Source organism: Myxine glutinosa, chromosome 1, assembly GCF_964187855.1.
Source record: "Myxine glutinosa chromosome 1, kmMyxGlut1.1, whole genome shotgun sequence".
NCBI classification, from domain to species: Eukaryota; Metazoa; Chordata; class Myxini; order Myxiniformes; family Myxinidae; genus Myxine; species Myxine glutinosa.
Window position 1 is genome coordinate 306096747 of NC_136261.1, and position 17075 is coordinate 306113821.

Here is a 17075-nt window from a genome sequence, read left to right on the forward strand (position 1 = left end):
TCCAAGAAATTACATTTTTATTTTTCCATATATAAGCATATATGATGCACAATTATTTTTTTCTAAACTCATTATATTTACATCAAGATTGAAAAGAGAAATACATTTTGGTGTATCTTGCGTTGATTGAGAGTATCTTAATCCAAGAACTTTTTGAATCCCCCTGTAATTGTTTCTCAGGTGCATTTGAAAATGTGTGCACACAATGTAGCTCAATCTTTAAAATAACACTCAATATATCAAATGCACATTCCGATTTTGATTGGAAATAAACTACAAAATTAAGTTCGTTTTTTCTTCATGATAGTCACAAAGACGTCACCACAGGAACCTCTGATGACCAGTATGACCAATCCAGTGAAAAGGCCTGTTCAGGAACAAGTGGAAGGTGACCAGGTTGATGGTCAAGTACAAAAGACACTCGGCCAGAAGGCGAGAGACTGAGGGTAGTTGCGCATGGACTCGAAATAACAGGTAAGGCACGATGAAATAACGGAACTCCAGAAGGCGCTGCGGGACAGTAGCGACGAGGACACATACCAGGAACGAGATGCGCCAAAGTGGAGAGTGCTCACGTAGCTGGTCATTGATTACCGCACCTGCTGCCAAAGAGCCAGGCACAAGTACTAGGATGGCTGGACCTCGTCTTCCAAGCAGCCGACGCCAAGCATAAAAGGTGTAGTGGCGATTGTCTGCGAGAAGGTAAGGGTGAGCGTACGAGAAGAAGAGCAAAGAACAAAAACTTGCCATAATGAGGATTAAGGTGAGCAATGGGTGAGAACGGGCAGTGTTTGCACAACGCCAGACACGTTCCGGTGATAAGTGTATGGGGAATGAAAAAACAAGGGTAAAAACAAGAAAATAGATGAACTGTGGCAGATGTAAACAAGCCACATGACTCTGGCGATCTCCGACCACAATTCCACCATTCAAAATGATGAAAATGACGAATGAAAGTCCTACGGTAGCATATGGCCAGGCCTGAGAAAGGAGACCTTTTAGCCAGTGTGGAGAGCTGAGGAATCGCCTCAAGAACTTGGCCACATTCCAGCCTGTAGATATTTGTCTTAACTTTCCTTTTTTGGCTTGCTCTTTCTTGTCTTCATCTTCCACCCATGCTTGCTCCACGTGACTGCTGACAACGAGCATTCCACAAAAGGCCACCCAGATCACATTTGTCTGACGGAAGAGAATGGATACAACTCCAAAAACTGCTGCCGCCCAGTGCCGTCCTTTCACGCAGCTCAGGTAGGTGGCGAGTGAGAAAAACACAGCACCAGTGTCTGTGTAGTAAAAGAAGTTGAAGAAGTAGAGAACGGGGAAGAGAGACAGAGTGGTGGCAGAGAGCAGGCGATGGTGAAGTGCAATGCCCTGTGGACAGAAATATATAATTTCAGTGGAGAGAGCAATCAATAATTATTTTATTTCATTTTTACTGCATTTTCCTTTCCTTACCAAACATAATATATGAGAAAATATAAAAATGTGCAAACTTCAGGAAAATGATCAATGTCGAAGAACGAAAACCTAAGGATTAAGTTCTCCAATGACATTATCGTACTTCATGCAAATGTAATGTTTCTTCCAGCATGCAAATTAAAAGATAAAGTACATAATAAAAACCTGTAAGTGGCCAATTTTACCAAAAATTCTTCATAATCGTAAGTTGCTAATGAAACTAAAATGTTGTGATGTATGACCCACCTTTCCACCGTGAAGCCACCCCATTAGTAGGTACAGAACAGCGAGATTTCCAAGGGTAAAGGTGATGTTTGTAAGCCGTAGTAGAGTGACTGTGCAGGCTTGTTTGTCTGTCAAGCCAAGCAGCGAGCCCAGCGAGCGTAGCAGTGAGGCAGAGTAGAGATAGAGTCCGGGCAGTGTGGTGATCATCGGGTCCCACTGAGAATTCAATCAGATATGGGGTTTGTATGAGGATACAACAACAACACAACAGGCATTTTAAGGCCATTTTCCCTGCAAGAGCGGGGGTTAGCCTTGCGGTCCCCATGACAATCTTCTCCATTTTGCCCTATTTTCTGCATCTCTCCTTGTTCACCCCCTTGCCCGCATTTCTTCTTCGACCATCTTAAGCCAAGTCTTTCTCGGTCTTCCCCGTCCTCTACTTCCTTCTACATTCATTTCCATCACTCTTCTCAACCAGTCACTTTCATCCTTCCTCAACACATGACCAAACCATCTCAAACTTTCTCTTCACAGCATCCATCACAGGCTCTATTCCCATCATCTTTCGCAATTCATCATTTGTCTTCCTCTCTCAACGATACTCCACACATCCACCGAACCATTCGCATTTCCACCCTTTCCAGCCTCCGTTGCTGCTCTACGTTCATTACCCATGTCTCGCTCCCATAAATCATAACACTTCTCACACATGCAGCATACACCTTTCCCTTCAGCTTCAACGACACTCCCCTCCTCGTCAGCACGCCACTCAGTTCCCGAAATTTCTTCCATGCACATCTCACTCCAGCAACCATTGCCGAGTCAAATCCACCTTCTCCATTCAGCATGTCTCCTAGGTAACAAAATGTTTTCACACCTTCCAGCTTCACGCCGTCTCCAAGATCCAACTCAACATTTCCTCCATCTGCAGCTCCCTCTGTGCACACCTTACACTTGAATGTAGCTGCCACACTGGTTAATGACCCTCTCAAACCACTACATTTTTGATGAACCCACTCAGCGCACATTATACATTGAATGGAATTCACTCCGACGCCCTTCCTGCACACAGCACACGGCCACTTCCCAGTTCTTTCCACCTCACCACATGCTTTACCACTTGCCATCACCTTCGTTTTTCCGATATTCACCTTCAGACCTTTTGTCTCCATACATTCCTTCCACTTGTTCATCTTCTACTTCAGTCCATCCATACTTTCTGCAATCAATACCAGATCATCTGCATACCACAACTCCCACGGTAAACACTCCTTTACGTTCCGAGCCAGCACCTCCATCACAGCTACAAATAGTAGTGGACTTAGTACCGACCCCTGATGCACTCCCACCTTCACCTCAAACTCACCACTGTTCCCGTCCTTCGTCCTTACAGCTGTGCGCGCTCTTTTGTACATTGCCATCACTACTCTGATCAACCATTCCTCCACTCCTAACTTCCTCAATGCCCATGTCACTACTTCACGTGGAACCCTATCGAATGCTTTCTCCAGATCAACAAACCCAAGAAACAACTTCTTCCTCTTCTCCATGTACTTCTCCTGCAACTGCCTCACAATAAAAAGCACATCTGCTGTCGTTCCTCTTCCTGGCATAAATCCAACTGCATTTCGTCAATCTTCACCTTCTTCCTTATCCTCCTCTCCAACACCCTTTCCAATACCTTCATTCCATGCTCCAATAACTTTATCGCTCGATACGAGCCACAGTCCAGAGGGTCACCTTTCCCCTTGTATAGAGGGACGAGGGTACTCAGTTCCCAATCCACTGGAATGCGGCCTTCTTTCACCACCAGATTGCAGATCTCTGTCATTCTCTTCACACCCCAATTTACCGCTGCCTTCAACTTATCTCCCACAACTCCCGTCGGCCCTCCCGCTTTTCTACTCTTCATTGCTTTTATCGCTTCCTCAACTTCCTTCTTGGTTATCTTCTCTGCCGGTGCTAAAACTGGGGGTTACTCTATGTTGCCATCCCATTAATTCTCTGCATTCAACAGTATTTCCATATATCTCTTCCATCTTCCTTTAATTCCATCTGGGTCCACAACGACTTGTACCACTTCATCCTTCAAGCAACTCACCCCCATCACATCACACCTCTCTTTCGCTATCTGCTTCGCAATCCTGAATACCGCTCTCTGACCCTCTTCCAAATCCAAGCGTTCTCCGAACATTTTCCTGCATGCCTCCTGCGCCTTTGCTACCTCTTTCTTTGCAGCCTTCTTGGCTGCCTTATAACTTTCATGCTCTGCCTTTTCTGCCCCCGTACCCTTTGCCTTCTGCCACTTCTTGAACTTCTTCCTCTTCTCGTCAATCTTCTTTCCAACTTCATCATCCCACCACCATGTTTCCGAGTGCCTCGGTGGTCCTTTTGTCCATCCACATACCTCACCAACGGCTCCCAACAGATTATCTTTCATTGACATCCAACCATTTTCAAGCTCAACCACATTGTTCATCATCCTCTATAGTCTGGTCTGTTAGGGGGATTTTAAGGGGGGATTGTGCAAATTTGTCTACACCATGAAACTTGGCACACTTGTAGTTTGTGACCTGCTGAATTCAAATCTGCCGGGAGCCAAAGCCAATTCTCAATGGGAGCGCCATATTTGACACTTCAAAATGGCCACCACTCAAAAACTGACTTTTCCGTTACTAGCCAACCAAAAGCCGTTCCAACAGCTGCCATGTCAAGTACCACAACTGTGGCTGCTTTGGCTGCAGCTGAGCGACCAGTGGGTGCCTTTAGGTGCTCTAGAATGTCCGACTTTTTGTCAGACCTGAGTGATCCTTGGTTTGAGAGACTAGGTGGTTCTCTCTGATTCTCATACCAGAAGAACTCTTCCATGTCTGCATCAGGTCGAGACTGCAAGGACAGGAAAAGCTTGGTTATGAGGGAAGAGTTTCTCTGAGCACTGCCTGATGTGCCTCCCTTTTTGGTGGTAACAGGGCGATTGGCAAATGTGAGGACATTTTGGCGTTTGAGAGTGTTTGTTATTGGCAAAGTGTCCTGGTCTAGAGTCTGTGTTACAAACTTGGCATGCAGATCTTTTCCAAGGTTATGAAGCTGGGCAAGCGATGCAACAACTTCATCTTTCATGACCTCCTGTGTGTGTAGAGCCACAAGCTCATGGCCATTGGCAAAAGGATTACCTAGCTGTTCAGCTATCTCCACAAATGACAGAACATCTTTCTTGTACTTAGTCTGCAAAGCACTTGCTTCTTCGTGATGGGTAGTGCGTGAGCTTGCAGTGTCCAACACAGCCTCAAACTCCTCGATACATCGAGAGCAGTCAGGACCTGCCAGCATGAAAAGAGTGAGGGCCTCAGGGTTTTCATACAGACCAACTGCACCACCATGGGTCTGAAGGTTCTTGTTTGACTGCTCATGAGATTGGTCCTTGCCAATGAGGCTGAACTTGTGCGGTGACCTCTGGACAACAAAGTTCCCCTTGAGAAACTCAGCATACAACTGTGGGTGCTTCTCAGGCAACTGGACCATATCCCGCACATGCTCTGGTAGCCAACGAGCATAGTTTGTGTGGTCCATCACATGGAACCAGGAGCACAGCTCATCACAGACCTGCACATACAGCAGGAAGTCTCCCTCACGGAGAGAAAGGATGAAGCGGCACATTAGGAGCTCCAGGTCCACGATGGTAGACCAGAACATGAACATGGGATTGTGAGTTCTGGACCTTTGAGCCCAGATCTCTAGAGACTCAGGTGGTCCCTCAACACCAGAGCAGTAATTGGAGTATGACTTCTGTCTGAGGAGATACAGACCCATGACAGAGACCTGGTGAGCATAGCGAGTGCGCTTTATATGATGCTCATGAAGCACAGACTGGGCACGGCCAGATGTGAGGACCTGGGCCTGAGTAAGAATGTTGCTCCACCCAGAGTCCCACAGCAACTTACCAATCATCTGGTGCATTTTGTCCTCTATGTGTAGAGCACCCATCATCAGGACCAGCTTATCTTCCCCCATTGTGTCAGGGAATGACCACTGCAGCTGCTTAGCGATGGCATACAGAGGCTGGTCACCACCAAGCACAGGAGTTTGACCAGGGTTGAGGGCCTCTGTGCTTTGCATTGTGAGATGCATTGCATGTTTCATCATAGAAGGTGTGGCTGCTTTGTCAGGGAACAGAGGTAGAACCCCTATCAATGCCTTAGGCTTCACAGAGTCATCACTCATGAGTCGGGAGTTGTAGCCTGACCAGGTGATGACTTCACCTTCTGGCAATGTGTCCTGTTTCAGCACTGTGGACACATGTGCCATCCAGGACTCATCCTTGAATTTGGCTCCATGTAGCAGATTATGAGATGGCCGAGAATTGAGATCTGGAGTACATGGTACATGCAAATCATTGCTTGAGAATTCAGCTGGCTGAACCACTGTGTAGGATTCAGGAAGTTGTGGTACAGTAGTGTCTGTAGGATCCAGCTCGATAGAGGGTCGCTGTACTCCTTGGTTGTCCCAAGACAGGTGGTTTGTCACGCTGATTGCTGTCCCATGGAACTCATCATGGGAGAAGTTACCTTGGTTGCTGCTATCCAAGTTGTCTACATCAAAGGTCACGAAGACCCCACTACGGATGTTTGTGGGCAGCACAACTCCATCCTGGACAAACTGTTTGACGTGTGCTCGTGCCATGGATCGCCTGATCTCCAAGACACGACTGTAAGACACAGAAACCCCAAAGGCATTGGCATTATTGATCTCTTTCTTCCGCCTACCCTCACCATGCAGCTTGAGGCCCTGGTACAAAGGGAAAGGGGTCTCATGTTCTTTGTTGTGACGGATGTTGCTGGACTTTGTGGCATGATGTGAACCACTGCAGGTATTATAAATAATCTGCTGGGCAATGGTGCTTGCAACTCTTGCCCTGCCTTGTACCTGTGCCTGCAACTCCTCATTGCTCTGTTCACGCAAGATTGAGGGGCCCTGGAGCAGGATGTTGAGGAAGCTTCTCAGCTGTCCAGGGATGGGAGATGTCAGGGAATCAGAGGCAAAAGAACCAGTAAATGGTTCTTGCCTCTGGAGACAGCATTTCCTAAGTATTACTGCTGCTCGCATCAACAACAAAGCATCATCCTGACCTATCTGGGACTTATGGGCTTCAGCTATTAGATCTCCAACGTTCTGGTTGCTAGAGATATAGACTTCCTTGCCCTGGGAGAACTCTGTCGACTCAGGAAGCAGCTTCAGAAGATACTCCTTGAACCGTGTGGCATGTGGTTCCCTGGTATCAGAACAGGGAATTCCCTGTTGCTCCACAAGTGTTCTATATAACTGTCGCAAAGCAGACAGTTTGAAGACTGAGTCAGAGTCCTCGACTAAAGCAACAATTTGCGCAATGGCAACTGAATTGAAGTGAGGGGCAGGAGGACCTGCAGATGATCTGCGATCCTCAGCACGAGCTGAGTCTCTCAGGTGCAAGTAACACTGTACATGATAGTAAGTGTCACCAGCGTGGGCATCAGCTGTGTGGGCAATCAGTTTGCCCAGAAGATTGAAATTGTTGGTGCTCTGAGCCCAGGTCTTTAAGTTTGTGTCTACATTAAATGTTTCAACTTTACATAGATTCTTTTGGTCCTGTCCCTCACATATTATGCAACAAGGAGACTTCTGAGGAGCAGAAGACACTGCAAAACTGGACCGTAGTTTCTTAGGTGAGTTTTGGTCACTAGAATCCTCTTTTTCAGTGAACCTTCTCAGGCGAGAGTTACTGCAGTAGGTTCTGCAAACTTTGTGATATTTGGCATTGTGTGTCTGAAGCGTCTTAGCAATGCCCTGGCCCTCATCAAGCTGAGCCCATGACACTTTCAAACAAGAAGGCATGACACCAATGGCTTTAAAACCATTCAGATCTTTCTCAATTGAAGCAAGGCCCTCTTCCGTTGGCGTCTGCATTACTCTGCAACCGTTCATCCTTTTCTTCTTGGCAGACACAGCAAAGCTCCCAGTTGATGGCATCCATCCTTGCCATCCACCACCAGTACAGCTAGGACTTCTATTCTCTATTCTTCTATTCTATTCTTCTATTCCCACAGCAGAACGACAGGCACCTGAAATAAAATTTAAAAAATAAAATTTAAATAAAAAAATTAAAATTTAAAAAAATTGTCAAACATAAAAAATATATATATGTAAAATTTCCTGTCAAGGCTACTGTCAAACAGACATCAGATTTAGAATCAGTGAGGTCCAAAACCCTAGAAAAGTGCTTTTAATTGTAATTATGTGACTTTTGGTTGGCTAGTAACGGAAAAGTCAGTTTTTGAGTGGCGGCCATTTTGAAGTGTCAAATATGGCGCTCCCATTGAGAATTGGCTTTGGCTCCCGGCAGATTTGAATTCAGCATGTCAAAAACTACAAGTGTGCCAAATGTCATGCTTGCAGACAAATCTGCACAATTTTTCCCCTAACAGACCAGACTACTACCATACTCAGCCTCTCTTTTAATGCCTCTCTCACTGTCACCTCTTTCAACCTCCACACCTTCATTCTCGGTTGGACACTTCACCCGCCGAGCTCTCCTCGCACCTTTCACCCTTACGTCGCAGACAACCAAGTGGTGCTGTGAAACAGCCTCCTCCCCCGGGATCACCTTTGTGTCCCAGAGAGAGGTGCCCCCCTATCGCGCCTACGCACCATCAGGTAGTCCACGGTTGTCGTCGACCCACCTGACGTGTATGTAACAAGCTTATTATCCTCTTTCTGGAAGTGAGTATTACAAATCAACAAATCAGCTCCATCAGCAAACTCCAAAATCCTTTCACCTTGTCCATTTCTCACACCATATCCATAACCCCCATGAACTCCCTCAAACCGTCCATACTCCTTCCCACATGTCCATTTAGGTCTCCTCCTACCACAAGAACTTCCTCATCTTTCACGTTTTCCATCAGATTCTCTATCGCACACCAGAACTTGTCCTTCTCTTCATCGCTCGGACCAACCTGCAGAGCATATCCCGAGATGATGTTCACCAAGAGCTTTCCAATCATCATTTTCACCATCATCAACCTTTCACTCACTCTAGTCACACTCACCACACTCACTACAAACTACAAATTGTATGAGGATGAGGGATTTATATAAATTAACTTTCATGATGTTGGGCACTTGTACAATGTTAAGTATTGGTCCATAACTGATGTGGCAGGAAGTGCTGTAGATTAATTATTATTTTAGATCGAGCATGTTCAGGTTTAAGAGGCTGTTTCACTTGGCTTATATTATAGCTCCAGTCATGTGCGCATATTTAACGGTTTTGTGTTAAGGCCAAATATATTAACAGAAAATCTGCATACTTGGCCTGTATTCTCAATACTCGTGTAAAGCAGTATCACATTATTTAGGGTTGTTGGGATGGAAATGAGAACTACTGTATCTATATATTTACAAAATATCGTGTAAATTTTGACCTCCCTCCCCCTTTCTTTCTTTGCATGTTCTCAAACAAATTTCTCGACCCCATCCCCACTTGCCCTTACCCCCAATACTTCACATGGTAAATAAAACCATTACTTTCCTTAAAAGGTGTGCATTCATTTTTCATGGTCATTCAAAGTTGGGTTTAACTTGCATTATTTACATGTACTCATGGTCTGGCATCTTTTCAATGAGTTGGGTTGGTACTTTGTTCCTGTACGGCCAAATTTTGAAACTCTGGAACCAAAATTTAAAAACTTCAAAATGCAAATTTGGAACTTTGAAACCAAAATTTGGAACTGTGAAACTAAAATTTGGAACTGTGAAACCAAAATTTGGAACTTGAAACCAAAATTTGGAACTTGAAACCAAAATTTGGAACTTGAAACCCAAATTTGGAACTTGGAAAAACAAATTTGGGAACTTTAAAACCCAAATTTGGAACTTGAAAACCAAACTTGGGAATTTGGAAACTAAACTTGTTGAAACCCCCTTGCATCTCCCCAAGTAAAATTGACTGCTTAAGTTCCTTGGAAAATATGCAGCTCAATGGTGGAGTAGGTAAAGCTTTGTTGCATTGTACTAACTAGCGTGTTACTCATGGAAATTTCCACACCCTGTGATGATGGAATGGTGACCTACCCAAGATTAATTGTCACCTCGAAGTGTTCACAACATGGCGTGAGCGCTCCAACGGTCAGTCGATAGTTTTTATTGTACATAAGAAACCTTGGCCCCTTGTTAACAAAAATGAATATGATGTGGCCACCACTGGCCAAAATTGAAAATGTAGATAACTAATCTGGTATCATTCTGGAGTTTTGAATAAATCAAATAAACTTGTGCAAACAAACAATTGGGAATCTAACAAGTTTTTTCAGGCGAAATGCACGTTTGTCGAGGAGGGTCGACAGGGTGGACTCGACTTCCACTACACTCGCCCCTGAGCGGTGCAGCCTGGGTTTGAACCTCTGTCCAGCTATAAACTGTCATCCTGGTGTTTTGCAGGCAGGAGGTATTAATGCATGTGCTGTCCCTCAGATGGACATTAACGTGGATGTAATGTCTGTTAGTATTTAGTTAGTGGAGGTTAAAGATCCCACGGTGTCCTACACGAAGAGTAAGCGAGTTATCGCCGGCACCCTGACAAAATTACAAGCTCCTGCTCTAACCTACAGGGGGCACTGCATCAGCGACACGACCACGCTCCTGCAAGAACTGCGTCCTGTATATGAACGACATTTTCACGGCAACAATAACCAAGGCAAATAGGATTAATGGACATATCAGATGGGGATGATATAAAACCTTAAAGAGCAATATGAAAGATTATTGTCGAGCTTCACCTTGAATTCTCTGATTCTGATGTACCACGATCTGTTACAAAGCGTCAGTGCTGCTAAGCAATGTGTTGACGAGTGTTATACTGGGTGGTTTGCCATTGCCTTCCCTGCAATAATTATGGTAGATATTTGTAATTTGGCCATGGTGCTGCTGGAATCATTAACATCCACCAACTACTGTAATAATGGCAGACAGGACGCCCAGTTCAATGTCCATCCGAGGGACACAAACACGTTGATGAACCATGCCTGCGAAACACCAGGATGGCAGTTTATGGCTGTGTCAGCGTTCAAATCCAGGGTAGACAGCTTAAAGGTGAGTGTGCGTACCTCTCGGGGAGTCTAGGCAATCCTGCCAGCCCTCACTTTGAATACCTGTGCACATGTTATGCCACAAATATGTCTGACAATAAATTTCAGATTAGTCATCAACATTTTTAGCTCACCTTGAACATAATAAAGGGAAGCTTATCGGATGGTGTGTCGTCTGTCCGTCAGTCCATCAGTCCGTACACTAGCAACTTATTCTCCGAAACTGCTGATGGGATTGTGACCAAACTTGGCAAAAATGATATTTCATATGTTAGAACTGAAGTTTTATCATGTCATTAAAAAAATTGGGGTCTAAGGAACTCCATCCAAGTGTTATAGTGGGTCCAGTGGGTCCAGATTTGACCCCGCAAAATAGGTACAGTACCTATAGAAAGTCTACACCCCCTTTCAAATTTTTCACCTTTTGTTGCCTTGCAGCCTGGAATGAAATTGCATTGAATCAGACTTTTTCCACCTTTATTTACACATCGTAACCCACAACTTCCAAGTGAAAAACAATTTCTACAAATTTCAGGATATGTTAATTAAAAATACAAAAACTAGAATATCTTGGTTGGATAAGTGTCCACCCCCCTTATAATAGCAATTGTAAACTAGAAAGCATGTGAAAATGCAAAGCCAGTAAGCGTCTGTTTGCGTTCAGTCTTCTTCTTCTTCTGTGTGCTCAAAATAACGAAAACAGTTTAAAAAAATTAAAATTTATGATTTTATGCAGCCTTGACCTTTGAGCTTTCGATCTAAAAAAGAATCAGCTTCTAGCTTTTGATTGGCGAACCAATTCTCTGACCCAATATGCAAATTCTTAAAATTTCAGGTTAATTTGACAAAAATTGATGATTTTATACAACCTTGACCTTTGACCTTTTGATATTAAAAAAAAAACAATCGACTACTACTTTTTGATTAGTGAACCGATTCAGTGACCCGATATGCAAATTTCCTGAAATTTCAGGTCAATCGTGTGAAAATTGGTGCTTTTACGCAACCTTGACCTTTGACCTTCTGATCTTAAAAAAACACAATCGGCTTGTAGCATTTGATTGGTGAACCAATTCTTTAAATTTCAGGTCAATCAGTAGGGTGGCAAGAAGGAAGACATTACTTGAACTAGAACAGCACTCAGTAGAGAGCATACCTCCACCTGGATGGCCAGATCACTCAATGGTGAAGAATCACTTTTAAAATTATACTAGCTGCATCCGGATCTTCACCAAAATTGAATCCATTCCTCCTTGTCACACACACAACCGGTCCAACAAGTTTCGTCCAAATCCATCCGTAACTTCTTGAGATATCCTGCTATGTATCGTTTTTGGCCCTATCTCCCAATGGTGAAGATTAACTTTAAAAATTCTAGTAGCCGGATGCGATTCCGGATCTTCACCAAAATCTAACCATTTCGTCCTTGTCACATACGCTACATCTCTGCCAAATTTCGTCCGAATCCGTCCACAACTTTTTGAGATATTTTGTTCACAAACGGACAAACAAACAGAGACGGGGGTGAAAACATAACCTCCATCCACCTTTGTTGGAGAAGGTAAAAAGCCCACCTCAAGTCCCATTTTAGGTATGCAAAAAACCACTCCGGAGATTCTGAAGCCATGTGGCAAAAAGATTTGTGGTCTGACAAAACAAACTTTATGGAACTTTATGTCCTAAATGCCAAATGTTACGTTTGGTGCAAACCCAACACAGCACATCACCCAAAGAACACCATCCCGACTGTGAAGCATGGTGGTAGCAGCATCATGTTATGGGGATGTTTCTCATGAGCAGGGACTGTGGCACTTGTGACGATATATATAGGAAATATATATATATAGGAAAATGGATGGAGCAAAATACAGAAAAATCCTAGAGGAAAACCTGCTGCCTTCTGCATGAAAGCTGAAATTGTGACGGAAGTTCACCTTTCTGCATGACAACGACCTGAAGCACACCGCCAAAGCTACAATGGAGTGGCTAAGGAACAAAAAGATAAATGTCTAAACAAAAAAAGACATTTATCCAACTAAAATATTCTAGTTTTGTACTTTCAAAAAATTTTCTGAAATTTGTAGAATTTGTATTCCACTTGAAGGTTGTGGGTTACTATATGTAAATAAAGTTGGAAAAAGCCTGATTTAATGCAATTTAATTCCAGGCTATAAAGCTACAAAAGGTGAAACTTTTGAAAGGGGGTGTAGACTTTCTATAGGCACTATATGTGCCAACGTATTTTTGTGTATCCTTGTACAAAAAATTAGTGCAAACTTTTTGGACATACGTGTAAATATTATTTTATTTGTAAACTTTTTGTATATACACCCTGTAATATATATATATATATATATATACATATATATATATATATATATATATATATATATATATATATATATATATATATATATATATATATATATATGCCAAATACTGTATATGATTTATTGCCAAATTGGGATATGCCATTCCAATTGGCAATGGTAATAACAGCTTAACCAATCACCTTAAACGACACAAAGCGATGCTTTAGGCCTACCTGCTGGAACGACCCGGCGCAGAATCTCTGTGCCTGGGGAACGTGGAATATCTCATCCATGTAAGGTTCTGGCACGGTCGTGGACATCTCTGCGGACAACCAGGCGGACAAGAGTATCACGAAACAGAGGAATAACAGAGAGGAAGCGAAAGGCCACAAGGAATGGCGACGAGCCGATTGTTTATTCTTCATTGTACTGTAACTCTGTAAGGTACGTCTTGCATTGACTCTCGATTTGTTTGTACGTGCGCCGTGCTTAGATCCCCCGACTCCGACTCTATAAGGCACACTTTTGTGTCCTTTGTTTTCTCCTGTGCACGTTTGCTTTGAGTGACGTCATGGCTTTAATCTGACGCTGTATCTTCGTTGCCCATATTTTATTAACCTCGTAAAACGTGCAGAACACAAGGAACCCGGGCTCAGGTCATCCGAACAGTATGGTACAGTACGTACAGTACACGCGTACCGCGATCTGCTCGAGTGTCCAGTAGTTGGCGATTTGTTGATTTATTTCCAATGATCTCTTGTAAGTACAGCATCTCGACTTGCCTCCATGGATATGAACGAAAAGTAGCAAAATTTTTGAGCTAGATGAAAACGAAGAAGAAGAAGAGCTCCAGCGCACGCAGCGTGATGGTGGCCGCGGTCAGGACACCAATCATCTTGTGAACGTTTTAAAATGTCGAGTTGATCCCGGACAGGTCACTTTTCGTTGACAGGAGTGCGGGAATTCCCTACTGAGCAGCCGTACGAATCGAACTCTCTCCCAAAGGCGAAAGTAAGGGTTATGGATCAATCTTCCTCAACACGGCCTGGAATAAAACAGACAGCTTTGCTAGTTTTGAAATTGCATATTAAATCATCAAATAAATCGGAATCACTGTACTGGAACGTTGGTAGTACAGTACAGTACTGTATTTCAATTTACTAGGGCATGCCCGTACTATATATATATCTAAAATTATATCCCCCCCCTCTATTTACATGAAATGGTTTGGTCCAAAGCGAACGGCTTGCGAGTACGGTGACAATCCCCCCCCCCCCCCCCTCTATTTACATGAAATGGTTTGGTCCAAAGCGAACGGCTTGCGGAGTTTGGTAAAGAAATCGCCATAGCGTGCACAAACGCGCAGGAAAGCGAAAGAATCGCAAAGTAGTTTTAATTAGTTTTAAAACATAGTTTAACGCCAACATAGTTTGCCAACGTGAAATAAATGAATACGCTCTCAAATGTGCCGTCCGAGGCAGAGTCTGTTCGCCACGTTCGGCACACGTGATAGCTCGCTGCTCTCTGATTGGTTGAATCGTTTTTTGGACATAGCTCGCTAACTACTTGTCCGATTAATATGAAACCTTGAAAAGGCACATCCTCGGGTCCCCAGCAATATACCTGGCAAGTTTAAAGTATATCGGACCCGTGGTTGTCGAGAAACAGCGGTCACAGACATACAGACATACATACATACATACATACACACAGAGATTAGTGGAATTATAGATAGATGACATTTACTTGATGCCGGTAAAATTTTGACGGGTCGAGTGATTGCATTGGTCGATGTGTAGTGACGTCACTAATAAAAGGTGGTTGCACGTTTTGATGCTCGACCGTCGTATCGCACAGACGGCCAGCAGGTCGAAGTTTGGCCAATCGTACTTGAAACCAGAAGGCGAGTCCAATATATGACATAAGCATGTTGCATGTATCATAAGGGGGTCTAATATGTTCCAATCATGGGATGTGTCCGCTTGCCGGGCCTAGAAATACCAATAAATACCCCATACCGTCAATTAGATGTTTTCCAGCACCAGTAGTGACGTCACTGTGCAAAGCAATGAGTCACATAATTATACCTTCAGGGTCCTGAGTTTGAGTCCCTGTCATGCCGTTGAATCAACACCAGGTGGCTTGACTTGGCCTGTCTTCCTTCCGAGGTCGGCAAAAAAATTCTGGGAACGTCAAAGCAGGAGGCCATTAGGCCCATAAAAGTGTGTGCTATGATTGCCAACATATGGTTGTTTGTCCATGCTCTGAATTAATAGCAAATGATCAGCATGTATCATTTTTTAAATATTTGTTGGGATGATTCGTTGGGGCCTGGGTTCAAACAGTTGACGTCCCAGACAAAAAGAAGACATTAACCTTGACACCACCCAATCTGGTTACCGCTTGATATAAATGTTGGTGAAACCGGCTAAATATACACAGCAATTTTTCTTACTCTACAGAAAGTCAAGAAGATGGCAGAGTACACCTTGGAGCTTTTCCCAGACTGCCGTGTCAGCCTCCTGTTGTTTGACGAAGTCAAAAATGCCGCACAGCTCCGACAGCAGGTTTTAAGAGGGAATCTACCTGCAGCTTTCATCACTCCCTCAATGGTGTGCATTACACAATTACAGGGTGGTTTAAAAGAAACTTCCATGTTTTAACAAGCTTGGTCCAAAAAGCAGTGCATTGAATGGGTATCTGGTACACATGTTAATAGAGTACATGCTGGGGAGTCTTGTCTGATTGTCGACCACTAGCGGAGAACCTGTCCTTCTGGACTGGTTAATTCCCTGCATTTTTCTGATTTAGATTTGTAATACCGACTTACATCTGGTGGCCCCGTAGGATACCTATTTACAAAAGAGATCATTTGGACCCTCCCCAAACCTCAACCTGGGGAGCTTTGAGTTTTTCCCCCCCCACGTAAAACCAACATCCCAAGTACAACCACCAGTTTTCAACTCATTCCATACAGAGCTTCCAGAGTGTTTAAAAGTGAAACGAACACGACTAGAGAGAGCAATGCGACTGTGTCACCAATATGCCTCCGCATAGTCCCACAACGGGTAGAAGCCCTTGTTCACTGTCCTAAAAATAAACAAGTTTGATTTAAATTCCTTCAGCTGTTTTCAACTATCACATTTTCACCAGCCATGACAGGTTTCACATCGATCGGTGAAGCGGTTTCAGAGAAGGGATTTTTTTAAATATCAGCTTTCAAGCTAATATGGCTGCCACACCATGTGAGGTATGACCTTAAAAAAGTACACTCTGCATATGTATGGGTAGGGGATCACATTTGTGAAGTTTCCTGTTAATCGGCTAAGGTTCGTTTTTCTATCCAAGATGGCTGCCAAACCACGTGACCTACGACGTCATCATTTTCAAACTATATCCAACAATGGCGTTACATGATATTTGTAAAATTTCACATCGATAGGGTAAGCGGATTCAGAGATATAATTATTTAATATTTTCCTTCAATCCAATATGGCTGTCACACCATGTGAGCAATGATGTTTTCGTGATCATCTTTTAATCACCATGCCTAGTCAATGACACACGTAAAGTTTCGAGTCAATCAATTTGGTGGTTTGGGAGAAGATGGTTTTTTTAAGGTTTAGGTTAAATCCAATATGGCTGCCAAACCATGTGACCTGTGATGTCATAAATTTAATATTTCAATATAAATGGGTCAGATCATGTGCATGCAATTTCAGATTTTTAGGCTAAGGAATTCGATTAAAACATTTTTGGCTGGTATACCACTTCACCCATGATGTCATCATTATCATGCTTTTGTTCCCCCATTAGGAAGGAGTACTTGACAATGTGCTTGGCTTGACAAGTTTCAAATTTTTCCGTTCAGCGGTTTCCGAGAAATTAATTTTTAATTATTTGCGTTTAATCCAAGATGGCTGCCATACCACGTGACCTATGACGTCACAATTATCATAAA

The 17075-nt window shown here is 43.5% G+C and overlaps 2 protein-coding genes across 4 annotated transcripts in view; one reads left to right on the top strand and one right to left on the bottom strand.

Moving 5' to 3' along the window:
- Window positions 1–13956, bottom strand: LOC137439559 (dol-P-Glc:Glc(2)Man(9)GlcNAc(2)-PP-Dol alpha-1,2-glucosyltransferase-like). The gene is made up of 3 exons (XM_068135431.2): window positions 13348–13956; window positions 1705–1899; window positions 1–1371 (listed from the first exon to the last, which is right to left on the bottom strand). The coding sequence occupies exons 1-3, from the start codon at window positions 13537–13539 to the stop codon at window positions 319–321; spliced, it is 1440 nt and encodes a 479-aa protein (XP_067991532.1). The 5' UTR covers window positions 13540–13956; the 3' UTR covers window positions 1–318.
- The window catches only part of TPRKB (TP53RK binding protein), a 16800-nt gene continuing 13143 nt past the window's right edge, over window positions 13419–17075 (top strand). The window contains exons 1-2 of one of the 3 annotated variants that reach the window (XM_068135451.2): window positions 13419–13558; window positions 15577–15726. In XM_068135451.2, coding sequence (XP_067991552.1) covers window positions 15589–15726 — 138 coding nt within the window. In that variant the 5' untranslated portion in view covers window positions 13419–13558; window positions 15577–15588. Of the gene's footprint in view, window positions 13559–13985; window positions 14126–14904; window positions 15018–15576; window positions 15727–17075 lie in introns of those variants that run through there. The other 2 variants (XM_068135443.2, XM_068135459.2) reach the window with 2 other exon arrangements.

Coding starts and splice junctions, on each gene's coding strand:
- LOC137439559 (XM_068135431.2), bottom strand. CDS start 13,539: ATGAAGAATAAACAATCGGCTCGTCGCCATTCCTTGTGGCCTTTCGCT. Junction 1,900..13,347: donor GCGCCGGGTCGTTCCAGCAG/GTAGGCCTAAAG, acceptor TTGAATTCTCAG/TGGGACCCGATGATCACCAC. Junction 1,372..1,704: donor GGTGGCTTCACGGTGGAAAG/GTGGGTCATACA, acceptor TTCTGTCCACAG/GGCATTGCACTTCACCATCG.